Below are 23,686 nucleotides of genomic sequence, written 5' to 3' on the forward strand. Positions count from 1 at the left end.
ATGGGGGGGGGGGCGATTCCCCAAAGCTTGACACCCAATAAATAAGATCTTCACACAAAGCTGATCTCTTATACCGCTAAACCTGAAACTGTTACTTGCTTTCACCGCTTTCTAGGCGTGTTCCTTAAATATCCAGGCTTCCAGGAGCGCAATGCGTAGGAACACATATAAAATGAACCATTACCATGCTCTCTGTGTTTGTGTTTTACAGAGCACATCAATTGGCACCTGAAGACCACCAAATCATCCTCTACGTCTCATTGCAGCTGGCTCTTGTCAGGCAGGTAGGTACAAGCAGCAGAAAGGACTCTCAGGATGCTTTGTCATATATCTGACACTCAGATCCAGTTCCGAGGGCCTTCTGGCGGTTCCCTCATTGCAAGAAGTGAGGTTACAGGGAACCAAACAGAGGGCCTTCTCGGTAGTGGCACCCACCCTGTGGAACACCCTCCCTTCAGATGTGAAGGAAATAAGCAGCTATTCTATCTTTAAAAGACATCTGAAGGCAGCCCTGTTCAGGGACGTTTTTAATATTTAACGCTGTACTGTTTTTAACACTTGATTGGGAGCTGCCCAGAGTGGCTGGGGAAACTCAGCCAGATGGGCGGGGTATAAATAAATAAATTATTATTATTATTATTATTATTATTATTATTATTATTATTATTATTATTATTATTATTATCTGTAGTTGCAGTTCAAAGAGGCCTTTCCCTTATCATAGTGCTTTCCAAACTTTCTACCTTCAGTATGTTCTTTCCAAACTGACTTGCTTATTAGGAAGCCAAAGGTGCTTCAGTAATTTTAAGGGAACCCTTATTACATATTTTGCCATCTTTTGAGGGATGCAGATTACAATTTAATTTACTCTGCTATTAATGGAAGACTTAAAGACACTGGAAAAAGTTTGTTTCTGTTCTTATTTTTATTATGTATTTTGTGTTTCTTAAATTGTAATTTTATATTGTGTACTGCCTTGAAATCTACGGATGAAGCGTAGTATACAAATTTAAATAATAGTAACAGTAACGGTAATAATAATTCTAGGGAACCAAGCTAAATATCATTGCAGTTCCAAGATCTGTGTTATGGGTTTGTTTTAAAGTCAACATAGTTTTCATAAAGCAGAGCCATGCTTTTCAAAGAAACTACTCCGTTTAGCTAAATTTTGAATTTTCACCTGTCCTTTCATCACTGAGGCTGGTTAATTATTGTGCCAGTTCTACTATAGCCTAGAGAAGCCTTCATTAGCCTGGTCCCCTCCAGATGTTTTGAATTGCATGATGGGACTTGTAGTCCAAAGCATCAGCAAGTCACCAGGCTGGTGAATGCTAGCCTCCAGAGGCATGCCAAGAATGCCTCATTTCTGTTCAAAGCTCTCTTTTGAGTATAGGATATGGGAATTGTGCCTGTTTGTGCGTGAGCTACCGCCTGTCTTTGCAAACACAAATAAAAGAGCGAGGAAATTATGTATCGGTCAGAGAGGCATGAAGGCCTTAAGTGTAGTTCAACCTAAGGCCCTGCAAACAATATTCACTCATGATTAGTGTCATCCTGCCTCTTCTGAGGCTGCCTTGTTTTCCTCCATTTAACACGGTATAAATCTTTAAAGCACGCTTGGAGTGTGTTGCTGACACCCGAGACATATTTATTTTTAGGCCTCTGAAATATCCGATTCTGCTTTTGCCAGCATAGCTCATGATAAACATTTTCGTAATGCATTTTTAATATCCTTAATAATTTAAACTATTTAATGTATTCTCTTTCTGATTAACTGGAGCCTAAATGATACTTACTAATTCATCTGGCAGATTGTATGAACTGGCAAGTGCCACGGCCGAGGCTTTCATCAGCCAATTTGGTGGCTACTGACATAAGGGCAGCGTTCCAAAATGAATGGAACGACACCACAGCCAAGTGCTCAGTCCATTCCTTGCTTTGGGCTTGTGAGTCCAGATTCCGTTGAGTCATCTTGTTGTGCTGTTGGCCATTATCAAACATGACCTCCAACATTTCTCTGATGAAAATAGAGACACCCTATTCCTTACTCTCCCAATATTTGTCCCATGAAAGTAGGGACATTTTGGGATCAAATCAGAAACCAGGACAGCTTCTGTAAATCCGAGACTATCCCTGAAAAATAGGGACACTTAGAGGGTCTGCCAAAACAGAGGAGGAGGACACATAGCAGAGTCAGTGAGGAACCTGGTCTAGGAAGGAGGTGTGGCCTGGGGAGAATTGAACAGATTCATATGGAAGCAAGTCCAACACTTTCGATTGTGCTTGGAAACCAGTTGGGAGCAAACAAAAGCACCTACGGAAAGGTCTGTATGGCAGATATGAGTCAATACCTTTTCCATTGTATTTTGGAGCAACTTTACTCTCCGATTAGCCTTCAAGAGCAGCCCTGATTACAACACCTTGCAGTAGTCTAATCCAGAGTTCAGCAAGCCATGTGTAGTAATATGGAATATGTTTATTTGGGTCTATGTTTCCAAGAGAACCCATCTAGAGTGCATATTTTGTGACTTTCAGAGATTTAGAAGTTTTCTGTTTATTTGGTTTTGCAGAGAGTGCATATTTCATATACAGTGGTACCTCAGGTTACATACACTTCAGGTTACAGACTCTGCTAACCCAGAAATAGTGCTTCAGGTTAAGAACTTTGCTTCAGGATGAGAACAGAAATCGTGCTTTGGCGGCGCGGCAGCAGCGGGAGGCCCCATTAGCTAAAGTGGTGCTTCAGGTTAAGAATAGTTTCAGGTTAAGTATGGACCTCCGGAACGAATTAAATACCTAACCCGAGGTACCACTGTATTTCATATTGTTCAATGTTCTGTATTGATTATATAAAGAGTTTATATCGACATCGCATTGTTGGACTTGGTCATCGTGTTGCCTTCGGATATTACTAGTAATATGGAAGCCAGCATTTCCTAATCATGGATCCTCCTCATTTAGTACACACAGAGGAAAAGGCAAGCACAATTTCTTTTAAATTGGCAACGTTGGAGAACTATATTGAGGAACTCAACCAAACCAGTGTAGGAAAGCTACTGTGAAATGGCTTTTCAGTGTTCATATTTCTGTGCACAGGAATAGCAAGGGGTGGGGGGAAGATGCTGTTCAGCTGCATTTGTTCTGCAGATGTACGGTATTATCAAAGCAAACCCTGCAGTAAAGCAACACTCTAGATCTATATATTCCATTAAAGATGATTCTCCCATCCCTCCCTCTGCACCAACCACCCAAGGGGTTTTCTTGTTGCAAAGCAGCCTTCTGCTGCTGGATCACACATGCTGTGGCATCAAGTGACAACTTGTGTGTGTGAATGAGCCGTTGCGTATAGAGCTGTCAAGTCACACAGTGACTTCTCAAACAGTGAGTGCGTCCATTCATCTGTGAGGGCCGAATGACATGCTCTGTTAAATGCATCTTCATATTTATACATTGAGTCTAATGATGCAAATGAATCCCATCAGCAGAAGCCTGGCTTTCATTCCTTCTCCTTCTCCTCCATGCACCCACAATCATCTTTTTTTGGGTGGGGTGTCCAGGCGAACCCCGGGAACAGCACATTGGGGGAGAAGAAGAAAAACGTCTGTGTCTGGAAAGCTAAAGTCCTTGCGCTGATGGAATGATCAAAAGAGTGTGATGTTGAATTCCTCCCTCTGCTTTTAAATAGCAGTCACAGGTTCCCCAATCTAGATTAGGACCATGATGCATGTGTTAACCTTTCACACACACACACACACACACACACACACACACACACACACACACACACACACCCCTAATGAAAATCATCAGTAGCAGCTTCCCACCTGGGGTAATTAACTGCTTTTGTGGGGGACAACTTTTGTTTGGCAAGCAACACTAGGGAGAGAGGGTTAAACCTATCTCCCTCCATCCCATGGTCCTGATCCGGACTGGCCCACAAAACAAAAGCAGCTGCTATATTTTTTTAAAAAAAATCCAATATACACATAAAAATGCAAAGACACATTTTATGTCATGTATAGGCTGGTCTAGAGTGATCAAACTTTGGGTAAAGAGACTAAGCAATGTATGTGAACAAGCCCCCTATCATAGCAACTCAATACAAATTTAATAAATAATAATAATATAGATCTGACTCCATATGCATCCCACAAGTTGTGCCTTATTTACTTCCTAACCCGGTAGCTGACAGTGCTCTGGCTGCATTGACCACCTGGATTTGGGGGGGAAATGTGACATTTTTGTCACATGGTGTTTCTGTGGTTAGGTTTTCCAGGCTTCTCCAGAGACGTTCAGAACAACCACCACTAAAGAGGGATAGCTCAGTCCTTGGAGCATGAGATTCTTAATCTCAGGGTTGTGAGCCCCACATCGGGCGAAAGAGTCGTGCATTGCAGGGGTTTGGACTTGATGATCCTCGCGGTCACTTCCAACTCTACAATCTAAGTTCCGACATGCCAGAGTGCTGTGGTTGGTCACCTGGATTCATCAGGCCAACTTTGATTTCCTGGGCAAACTGTGTGAGTCCACAGCCAGCAATTCATTGAGCCTTGCTAAGAGCGGCAAGTTTATCACACATTAAGCCAGGGGTCAGCAAACTTTTTCAGCAGGGGGCCGGTCCACTGTCCCTCAGACCTTGTGGGGGGCTGGACTATATTTTGAAGAAATGAATGAATTCCTATGCCCCACAAATAACCCAGAGATGCATTTCAAATAAAAGGACACATTCTACTCATGTAAAAACACGCTGATTCCTGGACCGTTTGTGGGCCGGACTTAGAAGGCGATTGGGCCTTAGTTTGCCTACCCATGCACCTTCTAGAAATGGAGGTGTTAGGACTCTAGTCTGCTGTGGGTTCCAAGAGTTATCAGGCAGCGATTCCCCCACCAGGTTCTAGGCAAGGAAGGGTGGGGGAGTGCAGCAAACGAAACTCCTCGAACAGTTCTCACCTCTAGAAGAGCTTCTGGTTCTAGATTACTCCCTGGTTTAGTGGCAAAAGGACTTTGCTTCTTGTTGCTCCCTTTCATAGATCTGCTTCTGCTCCCCCACCGCCAGCCTTGCTGAGCTCCATCATCTCATCCCTCTCTCTCCCCGCCCCCACAAACTTGGCAATATCTGGGGCCGATAGGTGCCCTGCCAAAAGAAACTGCTACGTTTCCTTTGCCAGCTTTTCTAAAGGCCTTGAAATATTGAAGCAATGAGCCGAAGGTTTTTATCTCAGGGAGTTTGCACAAGCAGCAATAAATATTAACAGGAGCACCTCTACGCCCACGCAGCTTATGCGGCGGCTTAAAGCTCCCAAGGATATTGGTCAGGCGCCTGTTCTTGCAAAATTGCACTCTGCATGCAGCTCTTGGTTATTTGCATGGCGAGTGCATCCAGCCTCTTTTGCAAACCTGGCAGTCTTCGCCAGGCCTTGCACAGCAAGGCAGTGCCAGCCCCATTTCACAGAGAAGGAACTGAGGCTGAGAGTTTAGTGGGGATTTGATCTGCCACCCTTTTCCTGGCATTACATTTATCCCTTTAATGGCTGCATAAATGGGAGAAATCCATCAGGAACAGCACTTCCCACTATTGTGTCTCCATAATGTAGGGCAGGGGTCAGCAAACTTTTTCAGCAGGGGGCCAATCCACTGTCCCTCAGACCTTGTCAAGGGTCGGACTATATATTTTTTTGGGGGGAGAGGAATGAACAAATTCCTATGCCCCACAAATAACCCAGAGATGCATTTTAAATAAAAGGACACATTCTACTCATGTAAAAACACGCTGATTCCCGGACTGTCCACGGGCCGGATTTAGAAGGCGATTGGGCAGGATCCAGCCCCCGGGCCTTAGTTTGCCTACCCATGATGTAGGGTGTTAAGTTGTGGGTGAACATATCAGACGACACAGCGATTCTTCAAACAGCTCTTGTTTATTCACAGGCCAGAACAGAACTGAACTGAAGGGCCTGCTTATATAGAGCTCCACTAGAACGCAACAGTAACCATTTTATGTAACTATCCAATCACTGAACGTCACTTTCAATCCCTTATTTGCATATGTGGACCTGAGTGAAAACTATCTACAGTATCCCCCTGCTGGCCCAGGGTGAGAACTTCAGTACAAAACATAGGGGGATGAAAATGAGGGTGGTACAAGCTGCATTGCTTGCCATTCACCTGTGCCTTTCCAAGCAATCCTGTGTTGAAACCCAGTCTGGCAGCCCAGAGTCCATTTCTCTAGCAACCCAATTAATTTTTATTGTTTTGGAAAATGCACCTCAAAAAACCTCCCTGTGTCTATTTTCAGATGGTTGTCTTTAGCACTTCCAGTATTCCAACGGAAAGCTGAGGGTCTGTTGACGTAAAGCTCTTTTGATTCCTTGTGTGTTTGTTTGTCCACTGGTGCTCAATTAAGAGTGAAAAGAGGCCAGTGTGTGGGATGCTGATATTCTTTGTCTTCTTTACTGTTATTATCATCAATTCATTAATTACAATAAAACAGCAAAAAACCCAACCCCCAAACCCCCCAGCAACCCACAGTTAGCAAAACAACAACAACCAGCTAGATAAATTTAAAACAGAGGTTCCAAAAATGGGTAGTACTACCCCTTAGGGGGCAGTGGGATTACCTCAGGGGGCACCAAGAGGTGAGGGGGTGGCAGGGATTTCTGGAGGTGTAAATAAAAACTAGACTTTAGAAAGATGGTATCCCTTGATCAAGTTCAACCATTTTGTGCAGTTAATTCAACTAAATGGTTCTAATTGACTTTTGAATAAATGTTCAATATAATTATTACTGCCTTGAATGCCATTCTCCCTTAGTGGGTCATGCAAACCACTATTTTGAAAAATGCTTTTTATAGAGAAGGCGGCATTGGGGGACAAGTTTGTGGAACCAAGGGGGCAGCAGTGACCCCCAAAAGTTTGGGAACTACTGATTTAAAACAAAACTAAAGCATTACAAAATAGACCCTCGTTGCAAAGACTCATTTATCCAGTTGGTAAAGCCTGTCGGAATAAAATAAAATAAAAATCAGTTGTTTCCAGGAAGTGCAGATAGTGTGTGCCTGTGTTATCTCAACAGGAATGCACTTCCACAGAATAGGAGCAGCCACACTCAAAGCCCCAAGGCAAATTACCACAGTGGGCTTCTGAGATCTTTGGAGCAGCAACTTTCCGACAGATCGCTGGATATATAAGAAAGATGGTGGTCTCTCAAGTGCTCTGGTCCTGAGCTGTCTAGGGCCCAACACCTTAAACTTGGCCCAGTTTCAGGGCTGGAGATGGATGCAGGCGTAGCACAAAAGACACAAGGTTCCCTTGTCAATGAAGTTAACTCTTTATTCAAGGAAATGGCATACAACTCAGCAACACTTCTCAGCAGGTCTTGCCCCTATGGTGGAGTTGCCAGGACTGAAGAGCCTTCTGGCCTCTGTTCTGCCTTCCTCCTTATCTGGTGAGAGTCACCTCAAGGGGGAGAAACTGCCATGAATAAGCACCCTGGCGTCTCCGCTTTTGGGATGCTATTGGGAGCCAAAGGCAATGTCCACATGGAAGCGGCAGAAAGATGGCGGGGAAGTGAGAGACTGAGATTATGATATCGTATAGATATGATAGTGTGCACTGAAAATCGTGCTCCGTGTTGTAAACTGCTCTTTAGTCTTTTGATGAAAGGCAGTACAGTGGTACTTCGGGTTACAGACACTTCAGGTTACAGACTCTTCAGGTTATAGACTCCACTAACCCAGAAGTAGTACCTCAGGTTAAGAACTTTACCTCAGGATGAGAACAGAAATCGTGCTCTGACAGCGCTGCGGCAGTGGGAGGCCCCATTAGCTAAAGTGGTGCTTCAGGTTAAGAACTGTTTCAGGTTAAGAACGGACCTCTGGAATGAATTCAGTGGTACCTCTGGTTATGAACTTAATTCGTTCCGGAGGTCCGTTCTTAACCTGAAACCATTCTTAACCTGAGGTAAAGTTCTTAACCCGAGGTACTACTTCCAGGTGAGTGGAGTCTGTAACCCGAAGTGTTTGTAACCCAAGGTGTTTGTAACCTGAGGTACCACTCTATATAAATTTAATTATAATAACTGCAAATGAGTTGGCCAAATAGGGGAAGGGATCTTTGAGCTAAGCCTTAGAAATATTTAGGGTTGCCATATTCCCAAAATTGAAAATCCAGACAAAGCAGGGGGGTTTTGTGCTTTTGTTTTTGTTTTGGCAACATCTCCCCCCAAAACTTAAGTTTTAAGGGATTTTTGGGGTTTTTTTTTAGAAAACAAGATTGCCCTACTTGCCAATTCAGCAAAAATCCACCCAGACTCCATTTTTGCAGCCTGATTCGTAGATGTGTCCAGGAAAACCAAGACATATGGCAGCCCTTAAATATTGGAAGCCTATTTGTTTTATTATTTCTGTTGTCTTTCTCCTCTCTTTACTTCCTTCCTTTGCCTTCCTCTCTTTTCTTTTGTTGTTTCTCTTTGTTTCTTTCTTTCTTTCTTTCTTTCTTTCTTTCTTTCTTTCTTTCTTTCTTTCTTTCTTTTTATTTCATTTCTTCTAGATATAATTTTATTATTGTGAAAACTTTAATAACTATTTTTTTGGGCGGGGGGGGGGGAGAGGAATACTAGAAGCTGCTTTATACTGAGTCAGACCATCCAGCACAGTACAGTCATACCTTGGGTTACAGACGCTTTGGGTTGCGCGATTTTGGGTTGCGCACCACACCAAACCCAGAAGTACCAGAATGGGTTACTTCTGAGTTTCGGCGCATGCACAGATGCACTGAATCGCGACCTGCGCATGCGCAGACGCGGAGCTGCGGGTTGCGGATGCTGCGGGTTGTGAACGTGCTTCCCGCATGGATCACGTTCGCAACCCGAGCTTCCAGTGTACTGGCAGCCGCTGTCTAATGTGCCAGGATGCTGGAGATGCAGGGGCTTGAACCTGGGACTTCTGTATGCAAAGCAGATGCTCTACCACTGAGCTATGGACCTTCCCCGTTGGCCTTAATTCTAAGAGAGTCTATAGTCCCCTTGATGGCAGGAAAAATCCTGGACAGTGCAGCCTACAAGTGCCTTGCTGCATTTGGTATTTCTGTTCTTTCACTTTAAAGGGCCATTTTGCTCATTAACCTTTTCCTATGTGAAGAGCTCTTCTGTGTAGGAAAATGAAGGAGAACCCACTGATGTCCAATCTGTAGCCACAAGTTTTTCAAACCTAAATAGCTCTACTGCTGTATCCCTGAGATGCTCTTTTGAGCTCATAAAGACCCTTGTGCCCTTTCCAGAGGATCATCTTAAAGGTGACTCGAGATCTGCTATCAATAACAAATGGGGAAGATTTCCTCGGAGAATTTCCGTAAGGAGGCATAAAGATAAAATGTCAAGCCACATAGACTTGAAAGTGGCTTTTGTATTCATTACCGATGTCAAGGCTTCCACTCTCTGGAAACTTAATTCTAAAGACATTCTGGCTGCCTCCTCTAGGGCAAAGCCCTCACACTGTGTGACTTGTATAGAAAGCACACGCATACAGGAAAAACTACAAAAAGCACATTATGATCCAGTCAGCAGTTTAAACCCTTTTGGAAGATGGCAGTATGAAATTCATGGAAGCAATTTAAAGGCAGCCGTTTAAAATTCGACCCACTGTCTCAATGAAATATGGCCTGAAAGAGAGGGGGTTCTGGCGCCTGCTTAAAAACCTGTACTGATGGATCCCTTGGGATGCAGTTCCAAAAACATGAGGCCACTACCAAAAAGGCGCTGTCATCATCAGTGTCCATGTATCAGATAGGTGATAGATTTATAAACCTTCAAAGACAATCTTAAGGCCTGAACCAAATTCATATGGTGTGTGTTGTTGCTGTTGTTTGTTTTAATTAGTTTTTAAGTTTTTTTGTGTTACAAAGCAAACAGATATACAGGGAAAGGTACATCTATAGTCTCCATTTTCAATTCATGGTGTTTTTCACAGTTCGTTTACATTTGGGGAGAGACACTTTTGCCGTAGACATCTTGCAGTTAGGGGAAAGGAGAGGGTGGGGAGAGAGAGGGGGGTATTCTTCGGCCGAACAGATTCATATGGTTAAAAGCCATCAATCGACTGGCAGATGTGGGGCTCCCAGATGTTGAGCTCTTAACTCCCACCAGCCCCAGCCAACACCAACTAGAGTACAGTGGTACCTCGGGTTAAGTACCGGTACTTAATTCGTTCCGGAGGTCCGTTCTTAACCTGAAACTGTTCTTAACCTGAAGCACCACTTTAGCTAATGGGGCCTCCTGCTGCTGCCGCGCCACGGGAGCACAATTTCTGTTCTCATCCTGAAGCAAAGTTCTTAACCCGAGGTAATATTTCTGGGTTAGCAGAGTCTGTAACCTGAAGCGTATGGAACCTGAAGCGTATGTAACCCAAGGTACCACTGTACAGTCAAGAATGATGGGAGCTGGAGTCCAGCAACATCTGGAGATATATAGGATCCCTAGCTCTGATTTAGGGCTTAAAAGCCATTACCAGCACTTTTAAATTTGGCCAAGGTAGCAACTGCCTTTCTATCCTTCATGCATTCTAGATTATAGCCTGGACATGAATGGCTGAGAATTATTTAATTATTAGCTGGATTGTTGGTGTGCTCCTTTGTAACATGCATCTGTAAGATGTCTTTTATACTCTAGCCTTGAAACTGAGTTGGTTTTATTTCATGCTGATGAGTTTTATTAATGTTGCCTCTAGTGCGTCTTTTGTCTGTGTGTTCTGCTTTTGTTATGCTCAAGGACCAAAACAAATGAACTTGAACAGAACTGAAAGCAGGATTAAATGAGAGAAATCCTTTTTTTATTTTCCAGATTTGTGATGCGATAGAACAGCTCCAGGAAGCTCTGAAACTGTGCAAGGATGATATGAATTCCCTTCATTTGCTGGCCCTCCTTTTTTCAGCGCAAAAGCACCACCAGCATGCGTTGGATGTCATCAACATGGCCCTGGCAGAATATCCAGACTGCTTTAAGTAAGCAACATTAAGAGAACGTATGCAATGTCTTACAGTATTAAGGAGTCTAAAGCAGGGTTTCCCAAAATTGGTCTCCAGCTGTTGTTGGACTACAACTCCCATCATCCCTAGCTAGCAGGACCAGCAGTCAGAGATGATGGGCATTGTAGTCCAAAACCAGCTGGAGACACAAGTTTGGGAAACCCTGGTCAAAAGTATTTGTACATCTAGGGAAATGCATCTTTTTTTGCCATAAGTATGGACATCTGGGCAAAGATACAAATTTGGGTGTAGGGCATATTTTGTTTATATGGCGGGGAAAGGTTGCAGCATTTGGGACTTTTGGAAAAAGAAAGTCGAGAAAGGGCAGAAGTAATAGAAGTGTACATGCTTGTGCACTGTGTGCTTAAAGTTGATACAGAGACATTTCTCTCTCTCTCATTCATAACACTAGAAGTGGAGTACTGTCTAGACCAGGGGTTGTCAACCTGGTCCCTACAGCCCACTAGTGGGCGTTTCAGGATTCTAGGTGGGCGGTAGGGGGTTCTATGGCACAAGTTGAATCCTCCTTCCATCGAGCTCTTGTGGGCGGTAAGGAAATTTTACCATCAAGAAGGATGCATTAGTGGGCGGTAGGTATAAAAAGGTTGACTACCCCTGATCTAATCCAACCCCCTGGAATCTTTTGCCCAACGTGGGGCTCAAACCCGTGACCTTGAGATTAAGAGTTTCATGCTCTACAGGCAGTATTTTTCTGAATGCCCGTTGCTGGGGGACATGAGTGGGGAGGGTGCCGTTGCCCTCAGTCCTCCTTTGAGACTTCCCATTGGTATCTCTTTGGCCCCTGTGGGACCAGAACGCTAGGCTTTATAGGCCTTCAGTCTGAGACAGTAGGACTTTTCTTACAGGATCCAAGACTCCGTCTTCAGCAACTCCAGTAAAAGGACCTCAAGTAGCAGAGCAAGGAAGAGCCTTTGTGTTAGATTTTGGAGAGAGCTAACTGCTAAATTTCCGGGTGCTCTGCTGTTCTGAGCTGATTCTGTATTAGGCAACTCCTTGGGCTCCACATATCTGTTTATCTGTTCATACGTGTTTGGTGCATATCATACCAGGCCCCTGCCCCAAAAGCAGACGACTCCGTGACAGGCATAGCAAGGTCAGACACACAAGCCCTAACTTAGGAAGGGTGGGCAGGTGATGTGATGCCCGCAGCAAAAGGGAATGTTAAATGCTGCCTGCTAAGTATATAAACCCTCAAGCCATCTCACAAATTGGCAACATCATAATTTGCCCAACAACCCAGAAAAGCCAATCACAATCCTGGACATTTAAACAATCCCACCCAGCAACCAAGAGGGGGGATCCTTTTACACCCCACCGCAACACATGCTCTCCATGAAGGAGAACACGCTTCGTTAAAGTGCCTCTTAGCGCATGTTTGCTCAGCCCCTGAAAGCGGTGGTGACGCTGGGGAGATTGAGGAGCCTGTGTGAATAAATCAAGGGTGGATGGTTTGCAAAAGTGCAGCCAATTAAAATGTGCATAGTGATAATAATGAAAAGTCAGCGATCCAGAAACCAGCGCAGCAAAGTGCAGGGGAGAGAGGCTGCAAGGTCTCTGGCTACGAAACATAAATGCGTACTTCCTGAAACCGAGCCTTGCTTTGCTACAAACCAGATTTAAATCTCCTATTGCTCAGGCTGCCGTGAAGGGAAACAATAGCTCAAAATTGGCACAGAATGGTTTATCACAACAAGATAAGCAGGTTTGATGTGGTGATTGTGGAGCAGTATTTAAACAGGTCGGGAAATAGGTTTCAAATTTTCCTTCACTTAGCCTGGGTTGTGTCTCAGCTGCCAATTTAAGGAGAACTGCAACCGAAAACACAGTTTGCGACTTGGGAGAGGGAGGATCATGGGGCCTACACCCAGGGCCGGATTTAGGTTTGATGAGGCCCTCAGCTACTGAAGGTAATGGGGCCCTTTATATGTCCAGCTGTCCTTTGTCAACAACAAATTGTCGCTGGTTTTTTGTGTTGAATATATGCTATATGGTAATTTATGGACCTAACAGGTATCTAAGGCCATTTGCACATAACAAAATATGTATTTTATCAAAGTAATTGTTTTTTATCTTATATTTTGGAAATGTACATCCCTTTTTTCCCCCTTAAATTTTTTTTGGGGGGCCTCCAAGAGAGTGGGGCCCTAATCTATAGCTTGTTTAGCTTATACATAAATCCCGCACTGTCTACACCTGAGTGGCAGTGGCATGGATGGAGGCAGATGTTGAACAAGAGAATTTCTCATTCATAAATTTCTCATTTCGTGATAATGGTGAATCTGAGTTGCATATCCAAAGAAGGTCTGTGACCAATGCCATCACTCTTCACAATCTGGATTCTGTGCCTACTGTATTTTAAGGTTGGCAATGTTTTGTGCACCCCGCAGTGAAGCCTTCAGAGTGTATTTGTATCCGGAAAGAGATAGATTGGTATACTGATAGTCATAGCATTAGTATATCCTCCAAATATTTACCAAGGACAGCCCCAAGTTTATGGTTCCTGTCCCTAAGCAGAGTCTTGCTCAATCAGACCAAAGAGCAAATTGTGTTGCCCGTAGTGGCCAGCCAGATGCCCCTGGTAACCCCACAAGTGGGGCATGGGTGCAATGACCCTCTCCTGCACTTGTTCTCCACCAACTGTTATTCAGAGGCACCTTGCCACTGACGATGGAGGTATAATATAAGCCATCTTGACTAGGTGAGTTGGTAGATCCCTGTCAAAGCACTATCTTCATTTTACCTTTTGAGGAATTCCTTATTACAGTGTTTAAAGTTCTTCTGCATTTAACTCCTTCCCCAGGATCCCTTAGAAGTTAAATATCAGAGTGAGGAGCTGACACATTTTGGCATCTAGCACGTAGGCATATAAACACATGTCATCTCGAGGCATGTGCAGTGCAGTTTTGACTGCAGATAACCTATTTTGGACAATTGGGTTTAAGTGCGTATTGAGCAAGAATGAAAGCTCTTCTGGCTTTTACAGAGCGGCTGCCGGGACCATATAACACCGGTCTTGAAAGACCTACATTGGCTCTTAGTACATTTCTGAACACAAGCTGAAGTGCTGGTGCTGACCTTTAAGCCCTAAACGGTCTTGGCCCATTATACCTGAAGGAGCGTCTCCACCCCCATCATTCAGCCCGGACACTGAGGTCCAGCACTGAGGGCCTTCTGGCAGTTCCCTCACTGCATGAAATGAGGTTGCAAAGAACCAGGCAGAGGGCCCTCTTGGTAGTGGCGCCCGCCCTGTGGAACGCCCTCCCATCAGATGTCAAAGAAATATATAAACAACTATCTGACTTTTTAGAAGACATCTGAAGGCAGCCCTGTTTAGGGAAGTTTTTACGGTTCAATGTTTTATCATGTTTTTAATATTCTGTTGGTAGGCGCCCAGAGTGGCTGGGGAAACCCAACCAGATGGGTGGCGTATAAATAGTAATAATAGTAACAATAGTAATAGTAGTAGTAGTAGTAGTAATAGTAATAAGATTTATCCAGCACTATGAACAGAGTAGAGACATTAGCAGCTGCTTGTGGAGAGCTGGGTAACCTTTTCAACAGGAGAATAATTTTCTAGTTATTTCAGTAACATGGTAGCTTATGATCACACTGCGCATTTCACAAGACCCTGTTAATGTATGAAAATTAGGAGGGAGGAGACTTATGCACCGACAGATAGATAAATAGATAGACCCTGATAACCAGTCTTGGCTTAGTCAGGTTGACAAGGAAGACAAGATTTTGATGGGTGTTGCTTTATAGTCCCAGGTTAATTTCCAAAGGAGAATCCTACTGGCCATTGGCTCCTCTTGCCCCTTTATAGAGGGTGATGTCAGTGAACTGGACTCTGCACCACTTATGCCTTGGGCAACCTGAGCCTATCTCCCATGTGAGTGTGCATTACAACTCTTCCTTTAATTACACAAGCACCTGCTGCTTCTCAAATATTACAGAATAGCACATTTTCCTCCTCCTACCTAACCACATATCCATACACTTTAAAGATTTAATTTCTTAATAATGTGGCTCGCGGAGTCTCGCCTTTAAAAAAACAAAACAAACCCTTAGATATATGTGTTTCCGTGGCTGAATTAGTAATATAAATAAATGTCCCAAACAATTATGCTTTGCAGGGGAGATTCATTGAACGTCAGTGTTCGTATGTGAATGCTGGCGAGCATAAATTCACACACGTGTTTCAGGTGCACACCAGTGAATGCTGACAATTAATTGAGATAACTTGTTTTATTTGTTAATTAAATGTATATGGTGCCTGCCGATATCATCCATAGGATCCTATAATAAAAGTAATCCAGTCAAACCAATACAAAAACACACAAGTAAAATGGATAAGAACAGCAGCCAGAGTAAGCAGAATAGTTTTTCAAAAACAGCAAATATTGGTTAGATAGAAGCAGCAGGAAAGATGTGATAAGCCACACCGTCAGCTAACATGGCTTAATGGAAAGGCAACTTCTAAATGCATGCAATAGCTAACAGAAGTTGATGACACCTTGAACTCACAAGTGGACCTGGCAAAACCAGGTGCATTCATCTCCTCAATGCCCTGCCAAAATTAACCCCCTTGTGCCAGAAATTGCTAGTCTTGACCAGTGGCGTAGCGTGGGGGGTGCAGGGGGGGCCGGCCGCACCGGGCGCAACATCTGGGGTGGGTGCTCGCACTCGCAGCTCTCTGCCCCTACCGGGTTAGGGGGCGCAAATTACTTGCCTTGCCCCGGGTGCTGACAACCCACGCTATGCCACTGGTCTTGACTCCACACATACACACACACACACCCCAAAACACAACAGCTAAAATTGCGTATTCTGCTTTCAAAACAAGAATGTCTCGGAAGGCCGTTACGATAAGTGGCTATTGAGAGAGACTCTTGTGAGCATAGATTGTTCATCACCAGTGAAAGCTGTTCAACAGTGGGGTGGTCACCCTCAGAAGGTGGTGGTCTCTCCTTCCTTGGAGTTTTTTAAGCAGAGGTTGGGTGGCCATCTGCCATGGATACTTCAGCTGAGATTCCTGCCTTGCAGGGGGTTGGACTAGATGACCCTCAGGGCTTTCCAACTCTGGAGATTTGAATTCTTTTATAGTAGCTAGATACCACCTGTTTTCCTATCTTAGGCTGCAGCTCTCTCCTTGCATCATTTATTCTGTTATGACCTGGCTAGGCACTGCTTTCCTTTCGGGAGAAATGCAGGAGTACACGGTTGTCCCATGTGGGGATCGAACCTGCAATTTTGGCGTTCTCAGCCACACACTCTAATCAACATCCAGGCATGCATGTACCTCCAAATCATATCCTGGGAGTGAGCTGCATGGCTCAGCAACAATCTGAACTGCTCTCTCCCCATTACACCACACCAGCTGTTGCAAGGATGTTATACAAAGAACAATAAATTCCATTAATCGCTCGGCAGAACTTTTGAAAACGGCAGCAGTGCCAAAGCCACGTGAACATAAAAAATAGCCTTCCAACCTCTGATGGGCTTTTGCCGTTGTAAGGTTTGGATATATGGCACTGAGGTCGATAGCTTCATTACAGCAGTGAATTAAAGAACTCGCTAGTCCCTGGCACCATCCCAGCTGAAACACTTTGTCCCGAGTCAGCTGTTAACACCTGCATTACTTTATTATGGTTTACAAAGCTGTTTCCACTTGATGGTTCTTCCTTTGGTGAAGAGGAGCTTTGACACATTGGAGAAAACACATAAGTAAGTGGATACATGAAAGGGCATACGGTCATTTGTCCCACCTAGGTTTTTGGAAGAATATAAAGGATCTTATACACTGATATAAGGTTGGTGAATGACAGTATTTTAAATGATGTTGCTACTGGGGACCAGTGATTTGCTCTTTCCTGCATTCTGACAATTTGTTTTACTTTTAGCATCACATCTGTTTGGGAGGCTTTGTCTTAAAATGCACAACCCTCTTGACACATGAACACACTTAAGCTGCAATCCTGAACACACTGAGTAGGGAGGAAGCCTCATTTGACATACAGTGGTACCTCGGGTTAAGTACTTAATTCGTAACGGAGGTCCGTTCTTAACCTGAAACTGTTCTTAACCTGAAGCACCACTTTAGCTAATGGGGCCTCCTGCTGCTGCTGCGCCGCCGGAGCACAATTTCTGTTCTCATCCTGAAGCAAAGTTCTTAACCCGTAGTACTATTTCTGGGTTATCAGAGTCTGTAACCTGAAGTGTATGTAACCCAAGGTACCACGGTATTCAAACAATTCACAGGGCATTTTGCACAAGACAGCAAAAACACAGAGCAGCAGGAACCATAAACGTAAAGGGACCCCTGACCATTAGGTCCAGTCGTGACTGACTCTGGGGTTGCGGCGCTCATCTCGCTTTATTGGCCGAGGGAGCCGGCGTACAGCTTCCAGGTCATGTGGCCAGCATGACTAAGCCGCTTCTGGTGAACCAGAGCAGCGCACGGAAACGCAGTTTACCTTCCCGCCAGAGCGGTACCTATTTATCTACTTGCACTTTGATGTGCTTTCGAACTGCTAGGTTGGCAGGAGCAGGGACCGAGCAACGGGAGCTCACCCCGTCGGGGGATTAGAACCGCCGACCTTCCGATCGGCAAGCCCTAGACTCTGTGGTTTAACCCAGAGCACCACCCGCGTCCCAGCAGGAACCATAGAGACATACAAAATGGCCTTATATTGAGGCAGCCCAAGGGTCTATCTAGCTCAGTACTGTCTGCACTGACTGGCAGCAGCTTTCCAGGGTTTAGGACTGGGGACATTCCCAGCCCTACCAGGAGATGCCATTGGGGATGGAACCAGGGACCTTCTGCATGCAAAGCAGATGCTCTACCACCAAGCTATGACCTTTTCTCCAAGTAATGTAATGCTAGAATAATTAAAAAGAAGGTAAAGGACCACTGGACGGTTATGTCCAGTCAAAGGTGACTATGGGGTTATGGTGCTCATCTCACTTTCAGGCCAAGGAAGCCGGTGTTTGTCCACAGACAGCTTTCTGGGTCATGTGGCCAGTATGACAAAACCGCTTCTGGTGCAACGGAACACCATGACAGAAGCAGAAGTGCACGAAAACACCGTTTACCTTCCCACAGCAGCAGTACCTATTTATCTACTTGCACTGGTGTGCTTTCCAGCTGCTAGGTTGGCAGGAGCTGGGGCAGAGCAACAGGAGCTCACCCCATTGTGGGGATTCGAACCGCTGACCTTCTGATTGGCAAGCCCAAGAGGCCACAGCGCCACCCGCATCCCTGCCAGCATAATTACATCATCATATAATACATACCTTCCAAGTGCCCCAGAAAAAGTGGAACAGCCCTTTTTAGCGTCAGATCTCAGCAGCCATTTTGGGTTCCATGGCCTTGCGTGCTCTTGCGCCCCCCAAAATTGAGAGCGAAACGCGGGTCACGCGACTCTCTCAGGACACACGTCCTGGTTTTGCATCAGATAATGTTGGGCAGTATTGTTCCTTTATCTAAAACATAAGATTTTTTTAGAAAATAAAAAATGCAACACTTGAAACCACTATACAAAGCACCGTGAGGCTACCTTGAGTAGGATTGCGCTATGAATGAAGTAATTGTCAGCATCGTCCTAGAGCCAGTGCGCCAACTGGACTCATGTACCTCAACCCCGACTGGGCTAGGCGAGCTGGGAAGCACCACCAGAGACCTCCTTTCTCACAGGGAACGGTCACAGTGCTGTGGACTCACAGCTCAAGCTGAGAGCACTGGATTCACTGTCTCAATAATACAGTCGTTGCGCAGCAGAGTTTTGCAGAGTCTTGCAGAGTATAAACCACTCGGAGAGCAGCTCTGTAGAATATCTTCCTTTTATTCTGTAACTACAACTATGATGCAAAACTATACACAGAGCTGAATATTCTGAGCATAAATCAATGCTACACTGAGAGTCTGCAGCTGCACTTAGCAGCAATCTTATCTCTAGAATCTCTGACACTCTCACTTTCTCCGATACACTGACTGACTGTCTCTCACTCACATAGATTGAGATGTTGCTGGGCAGAATAAGTAGATAGGCAGGACACGCCTCCTCTTCTCTGTGGAGTCAGCAGAGACCATCAGGAGATCATCAGGAGATTCTTGGGTATGGGAGGGGTGAAATCTCCTCAGTAATCGCCTGGAGAGTTTGCACACCTGGGTGCTAGAGTTGACATTCTTTGTTCCAGCTTTCTTTCTCAAGAGATTCAACCTCTGTGCAGAAGCATCTTGATTGTGAACGGGTGCATATGCAGATAAAAACGGCAATGTACCTGCATGAATGCTAAGGCACTATGTTGTGCCGAACCTATTTGGAACGGGTAGCGTTGATGCAAAAATGAGGTTGTTATAAATAAAAGGTTCAGAAGGGAAATGTGGTCCTTCACTTCTCTCCCTGGGATTCGGACTCGGAGGCTGAACCCGAGGAATCCCAGCCTGCACAGGAGTCCCCGCCTCCAGAACCAGCAGAGCCGGAGCTGGGGCCTCAGCCTGAAGGGTCCTCACCTGTGCTGGATCCTCAGGTGCAGGCACCAGCTGAGTCTGCTCTGGCTCCTGAGGTGCTGGAGGACCCATTGCCTGCAGGTGCTCCACTCTCAGCCCCGTCAGGGGAGGCTGAGGTTGCCGCTGGGTCCGGTAACCCTCTAGCCTCTCCTGAGTTGCAGAGGCTCAGGGCAGAGAGGCAGAGGGAACTAAGTTCCTGCAGGAGGAGTGCTCGCCTCCAGGCCAGGGGAGGTGAGTCACCTGTGGACCGGGGCCGCCCTATGCCTCAGGGCAGATAAAAGCCAGTCAGCCCCAGTCCCAGGTTGCGGGAGCAATGTTGTTGGTAGCCAGTTCCTGCCTGCACCCTGTCCTGCCGGATCTCCTGACCTTGCCTGATGCCTGACTCCCTGCCTTGGACCCAGCTTCAGCTTTGACGGACGGCCTCAATACTGCACCCTTGACCTCGGACTGGACTCGGACCATGTTGGGAATACTGCCAGGGAGATATTGTCCATCATGGCCCCAAGCCGGCTGCCGGACGTCCATCGATCTCCCGTAGTCACGCAGATCCAGCAATTAACGACACGAAGCCTCAGAAATAGATAGGCTGCATTCCGGGGCTCGTGCACACTCTTTATCAGCAGAAAACACAGCCAGAAAGCTTGCACCGCAGAAGAGCATAATTTACAGACTTTATTTAGCGTTGAACAGAACAAAGGAAAACATGACCGTTCTGAGTCAGCGTCTCTGACCGACTGACAAAATCGAAAGGAACAGCAAAAACTTAAACATCCTGTGAACAGGACATGCGCAGACTCTGTGACTCACAAAGCCTGCTCCCTTTTAAGGTGGAACGGAAATATCCTAACAGACCATGCCTCACGGAAGCCCACGGGACCAGCACACTCCCTCTGGGACTCTCCCCAGCATAGCTTCACATCCCTGGTGGAGGATGGAGAAATGTGCATGTATGGAAACCTATGACTTGCATGGCTGGAATGTAGTCTACTGTACAAAAGTAAGAGTCAACACTTGTTACTCCACCGACTTTTCCTCTGGCTCTGCCCACCGTGCAGCCTCTGGAAGACTGTCTATGATGCAATGTGGCCTTCAGACTGCAAAAGCTTTCCCACCCATGCTCTAAGTACACAATGTGTCCCTGTTTATACTTTTGGAATGTCAAGAGGTGTAGTGCACTCAGCATGAAAAGCTTACCCCATCTTCTGCGCCCCCTTTTTATGGGAAACATAAGGTACATATGAATCATCTCCGAAGGCACAGCTCGCCGTTCTTGAAGTGTAGCTCTTTGCAGCTGAGACTGCATACAGTTATATATATATATATAAATAACAAATACCTCTTGCCTTAGTCAAGGCCACTTGCAATGAAAGTAGCTATAGCAACAAAACAAAGTTTCCGACTAATGAAGGGATATTTCCAAGAAGGAGAATAGCTTCAGTGTCTGGAGTCTTCATCCTTATCAGTCGCCTTCATGTTACAGCTTGAATATATGCCACTGAATTTTGCAAGCTGATTTCTAGCAAATCTTCTTGCTGCTGCGATGCTTTGTTCTGGCATTCAGTAGCAGCACTTAGCATTTGTTTGTGCGTGGGTGATCAGAGGACTTCATATACATTATCTAAAATAATCCTTACAAGCAGGGATAGACCAATATTATTATGCCCCTTGTTACGGGGAGATGAAGAGAGGAGCTGAAGCATCTTGAGGGCTGCTTGCAAAAGTTACATCTTAAGCAATCACATGTTTTCCCCTTCCAATTCCTGCTTCCTAGCAGATGCAACTGTATCATATGAGAAATATATTTAATTCCAAATGCACACCTCATGATTTTAGAGGTGTACTATGAAAATGTAGTATGTGATGACCAGGGCCGGTTTTAGGTTTGATGAGGCCCTCCTAAGCTACTGAAGGTAATGGGGCCCTTTATATGTCCAGCTGTCCCTTGTCAACAACAAATTGTTGCTGTTTTTGTGTTGAATATATGCTATATGCTAATTTATGGACCTAATAGGTATCTAAAGCCATTTGCACGTAACAAAATATGCATTTTATCAAAGTAATTGTTGAACTGTTGAACTGAAATACACTGAAAAATGCTGTTGCTTGTATGTAGGTTTTATTTTATTTGTTTTTTATCTTATATTTTCGAAATGTACATCCAGGGTTTTTCCCCTTTAATATTTTTTTTTGGGGGGGGGGGCAAGAGAGTGGGGCCCTAAGCTATACCTTGCTTAACTTATACATAAATCCGGCACTGATGATGAGGCTCTGAGAGATTGTTTTATCTATAGCAGTGACTCCTGAACTCCACCCTCCCACCCAGCCCACGTGGAAATTTCTTGGAGGACCACTTAATATTTTTGTGCCTATTGTAGCAATTGGAATGTACTATGTCAGGTGGGAAGAATCCTTGGGGCCAGATAAGAGTCTTCTAGGGCCACATTTGGTTAAAGGAGCTATCTTTCTCCACCCTAGGGGTAGACAGATCAACAGTCACACTCAATGCAAGGTAGCTCCCTCTGTACAACCGAGAGAGCGAGAAATATCTCTTTGCATCAGTTGGGAATCCATCTTAGGTATGCCATTAGGCCAGCGAAGAGCTCTGTAGACTTGCTAAGATTTCATTTTTAGCTCTCTGGCAATTGCTGCATTGATTAATTAAATTCTGAAAGAAAGGGTTACCTTCTCCAACACAAACAAGAGGGTTTCAGCCATGTCTGCTGTTTCCCTTACTTGGGAATGCGGAAAATATGGCTGACAAACAAGGGCTTGAAATGCCTTTTGGCGCGGCCTGCTCCAAGGCACTATTATCGGCCGAGTGCTCTCCCTACATGACTAATGGCACGTAGGAAATAGAATAACGAGGAGGGTGGCAAGGGTGTCACATCAGCAGAAGCTGTTGTGCAGAGGAGCGCAGGCCAGCCTAATTCCATCTCCCTTCTTGGCTCAGATTTAGAGCTGCAGGCAGTGACCTCAGACACCTTGCAGATCTGCTGCAGGGCTCTGGAGACAGTCAGAACAAAATTCCCTTTGGAACAAGGCAGCTGCGCATTGGATGTCTGTATGCACGAAGGCAACAAAGAGCTGCAGAGCCGTTTAGTATCTGGGAAAGGCTTGGTGCTAAACTCCCCACCACCACCCATTCTTCAGGGCAGCTTGTTTCTTTTCTCTGTTCGTCCGTTTCAGATCTCTTTCCTAATCCTCTCGAGGGAGATGATGCAATCATATTTCATTGCACCCTCTCAGTGGCAAAACCTTCGAGCGGAAGGGCCACAGCTCAGTGGTGGAACATCAGGCTTGTGTGCAGAAGGTCACAGGTTCATTTCCCAACATCGCCAGGTAGGGGCCGGAATAAATCCTGGTTGACACCCTTGGGAGCCACTGCCAGTCAGTGCAGAAAGCCGAGCTGCATAGACCAGCTTTCTGTGCTCCTAACCCTATGAAGCAAGGTAGACAGAGCATGACTGACAGGTCAGAGGCTGCACTGTGCAGATATTTGAACAACAGAAGTGGGTTCTGATTGGTCGGAATATGTCCCAACTGCATTGTATTTTTTATTATTATTATTATTTGGAGCAAACTTTTTTTTTCTTGCTCTGGAGGGTAAGACTTGAGCCAATGGCTTCAAGTTACAAGAAAGGAGATTCTGAACAAACATCAGGAAGAACTTTCTAAGAGCTGTTTAACACTGGAGCGGTCTCCCTCAGGAGGCTGTGAACTCTCCTTCCTCGGAGGTTTTTAAGCAGAGGCTGGATAGTCATTTCCCATCTTCAGTGGGAATAAAGTATTATTGAAAGAATTAGCACCCATGCCTTTCGTTTGACTCAAATCAGTGGTATATTAAAACAACAACACCCTTTTTGCTGCTGGAGAACTTCCCATTTACCGCTTGCTCCCATAGCCTAATAATAATAATAATAATAATAATAATAATAATAATAATAATAATAATAATAATAATAATAATAATAATAATAATTTATTTATACCCTGTCCATCTGGCTGGGTTTCCCCAGCCACTCTGGGCAGCTCTCAACAGAATGTTAAAAATACAATAAAACACCAGACATTAAAAACTTCCCTAAACAGGACTGCCTTCAGATGTCTTCTAAAAGTGAGATACAGTGGACGCTCGGG

At 44.9% G+C, this 23,686-nt stretch overlaps 1 protein-coding gene across 2 annotated transcripts in view; it reads left to right on the top strand.

The window, feature by feature from the left end:
• The window catches only part of TTC7A (tetratricopeptide repeat domain 7A), a 192,311-nt gene that overhangs the window by 82,585 nt on the left and 86,040 nt on the right, over window positions 1–23,686 (top strand). For both annotated transcript variants that reach the window (XM_081188507.1, XM_081188508.1), the window contains exons 14-15: window positions 212–284; window positions 10,835–10,995. In XM_081188507.1, the coding sequence (XP_081044633.1) occupies window positions 212–284; window positions 10,835–10,995 (234 nt within the window). The remainder of the gene's footprint in view (window positions 1–211; window positions 285–10,834; window positions 10,996–23,686) is intronic.

Source organism: Podarcis bocagei, assembly GCF_964188305.1.
Source record: "Podarcis bocagei genome assembly, chromosome: 3".
Lineage (NCBI taxonomy): Eukaryota > Metazoa > Chordata > Lepidosauria > Squamata > Lacertidae > Podarcis > Podarcis bocagei.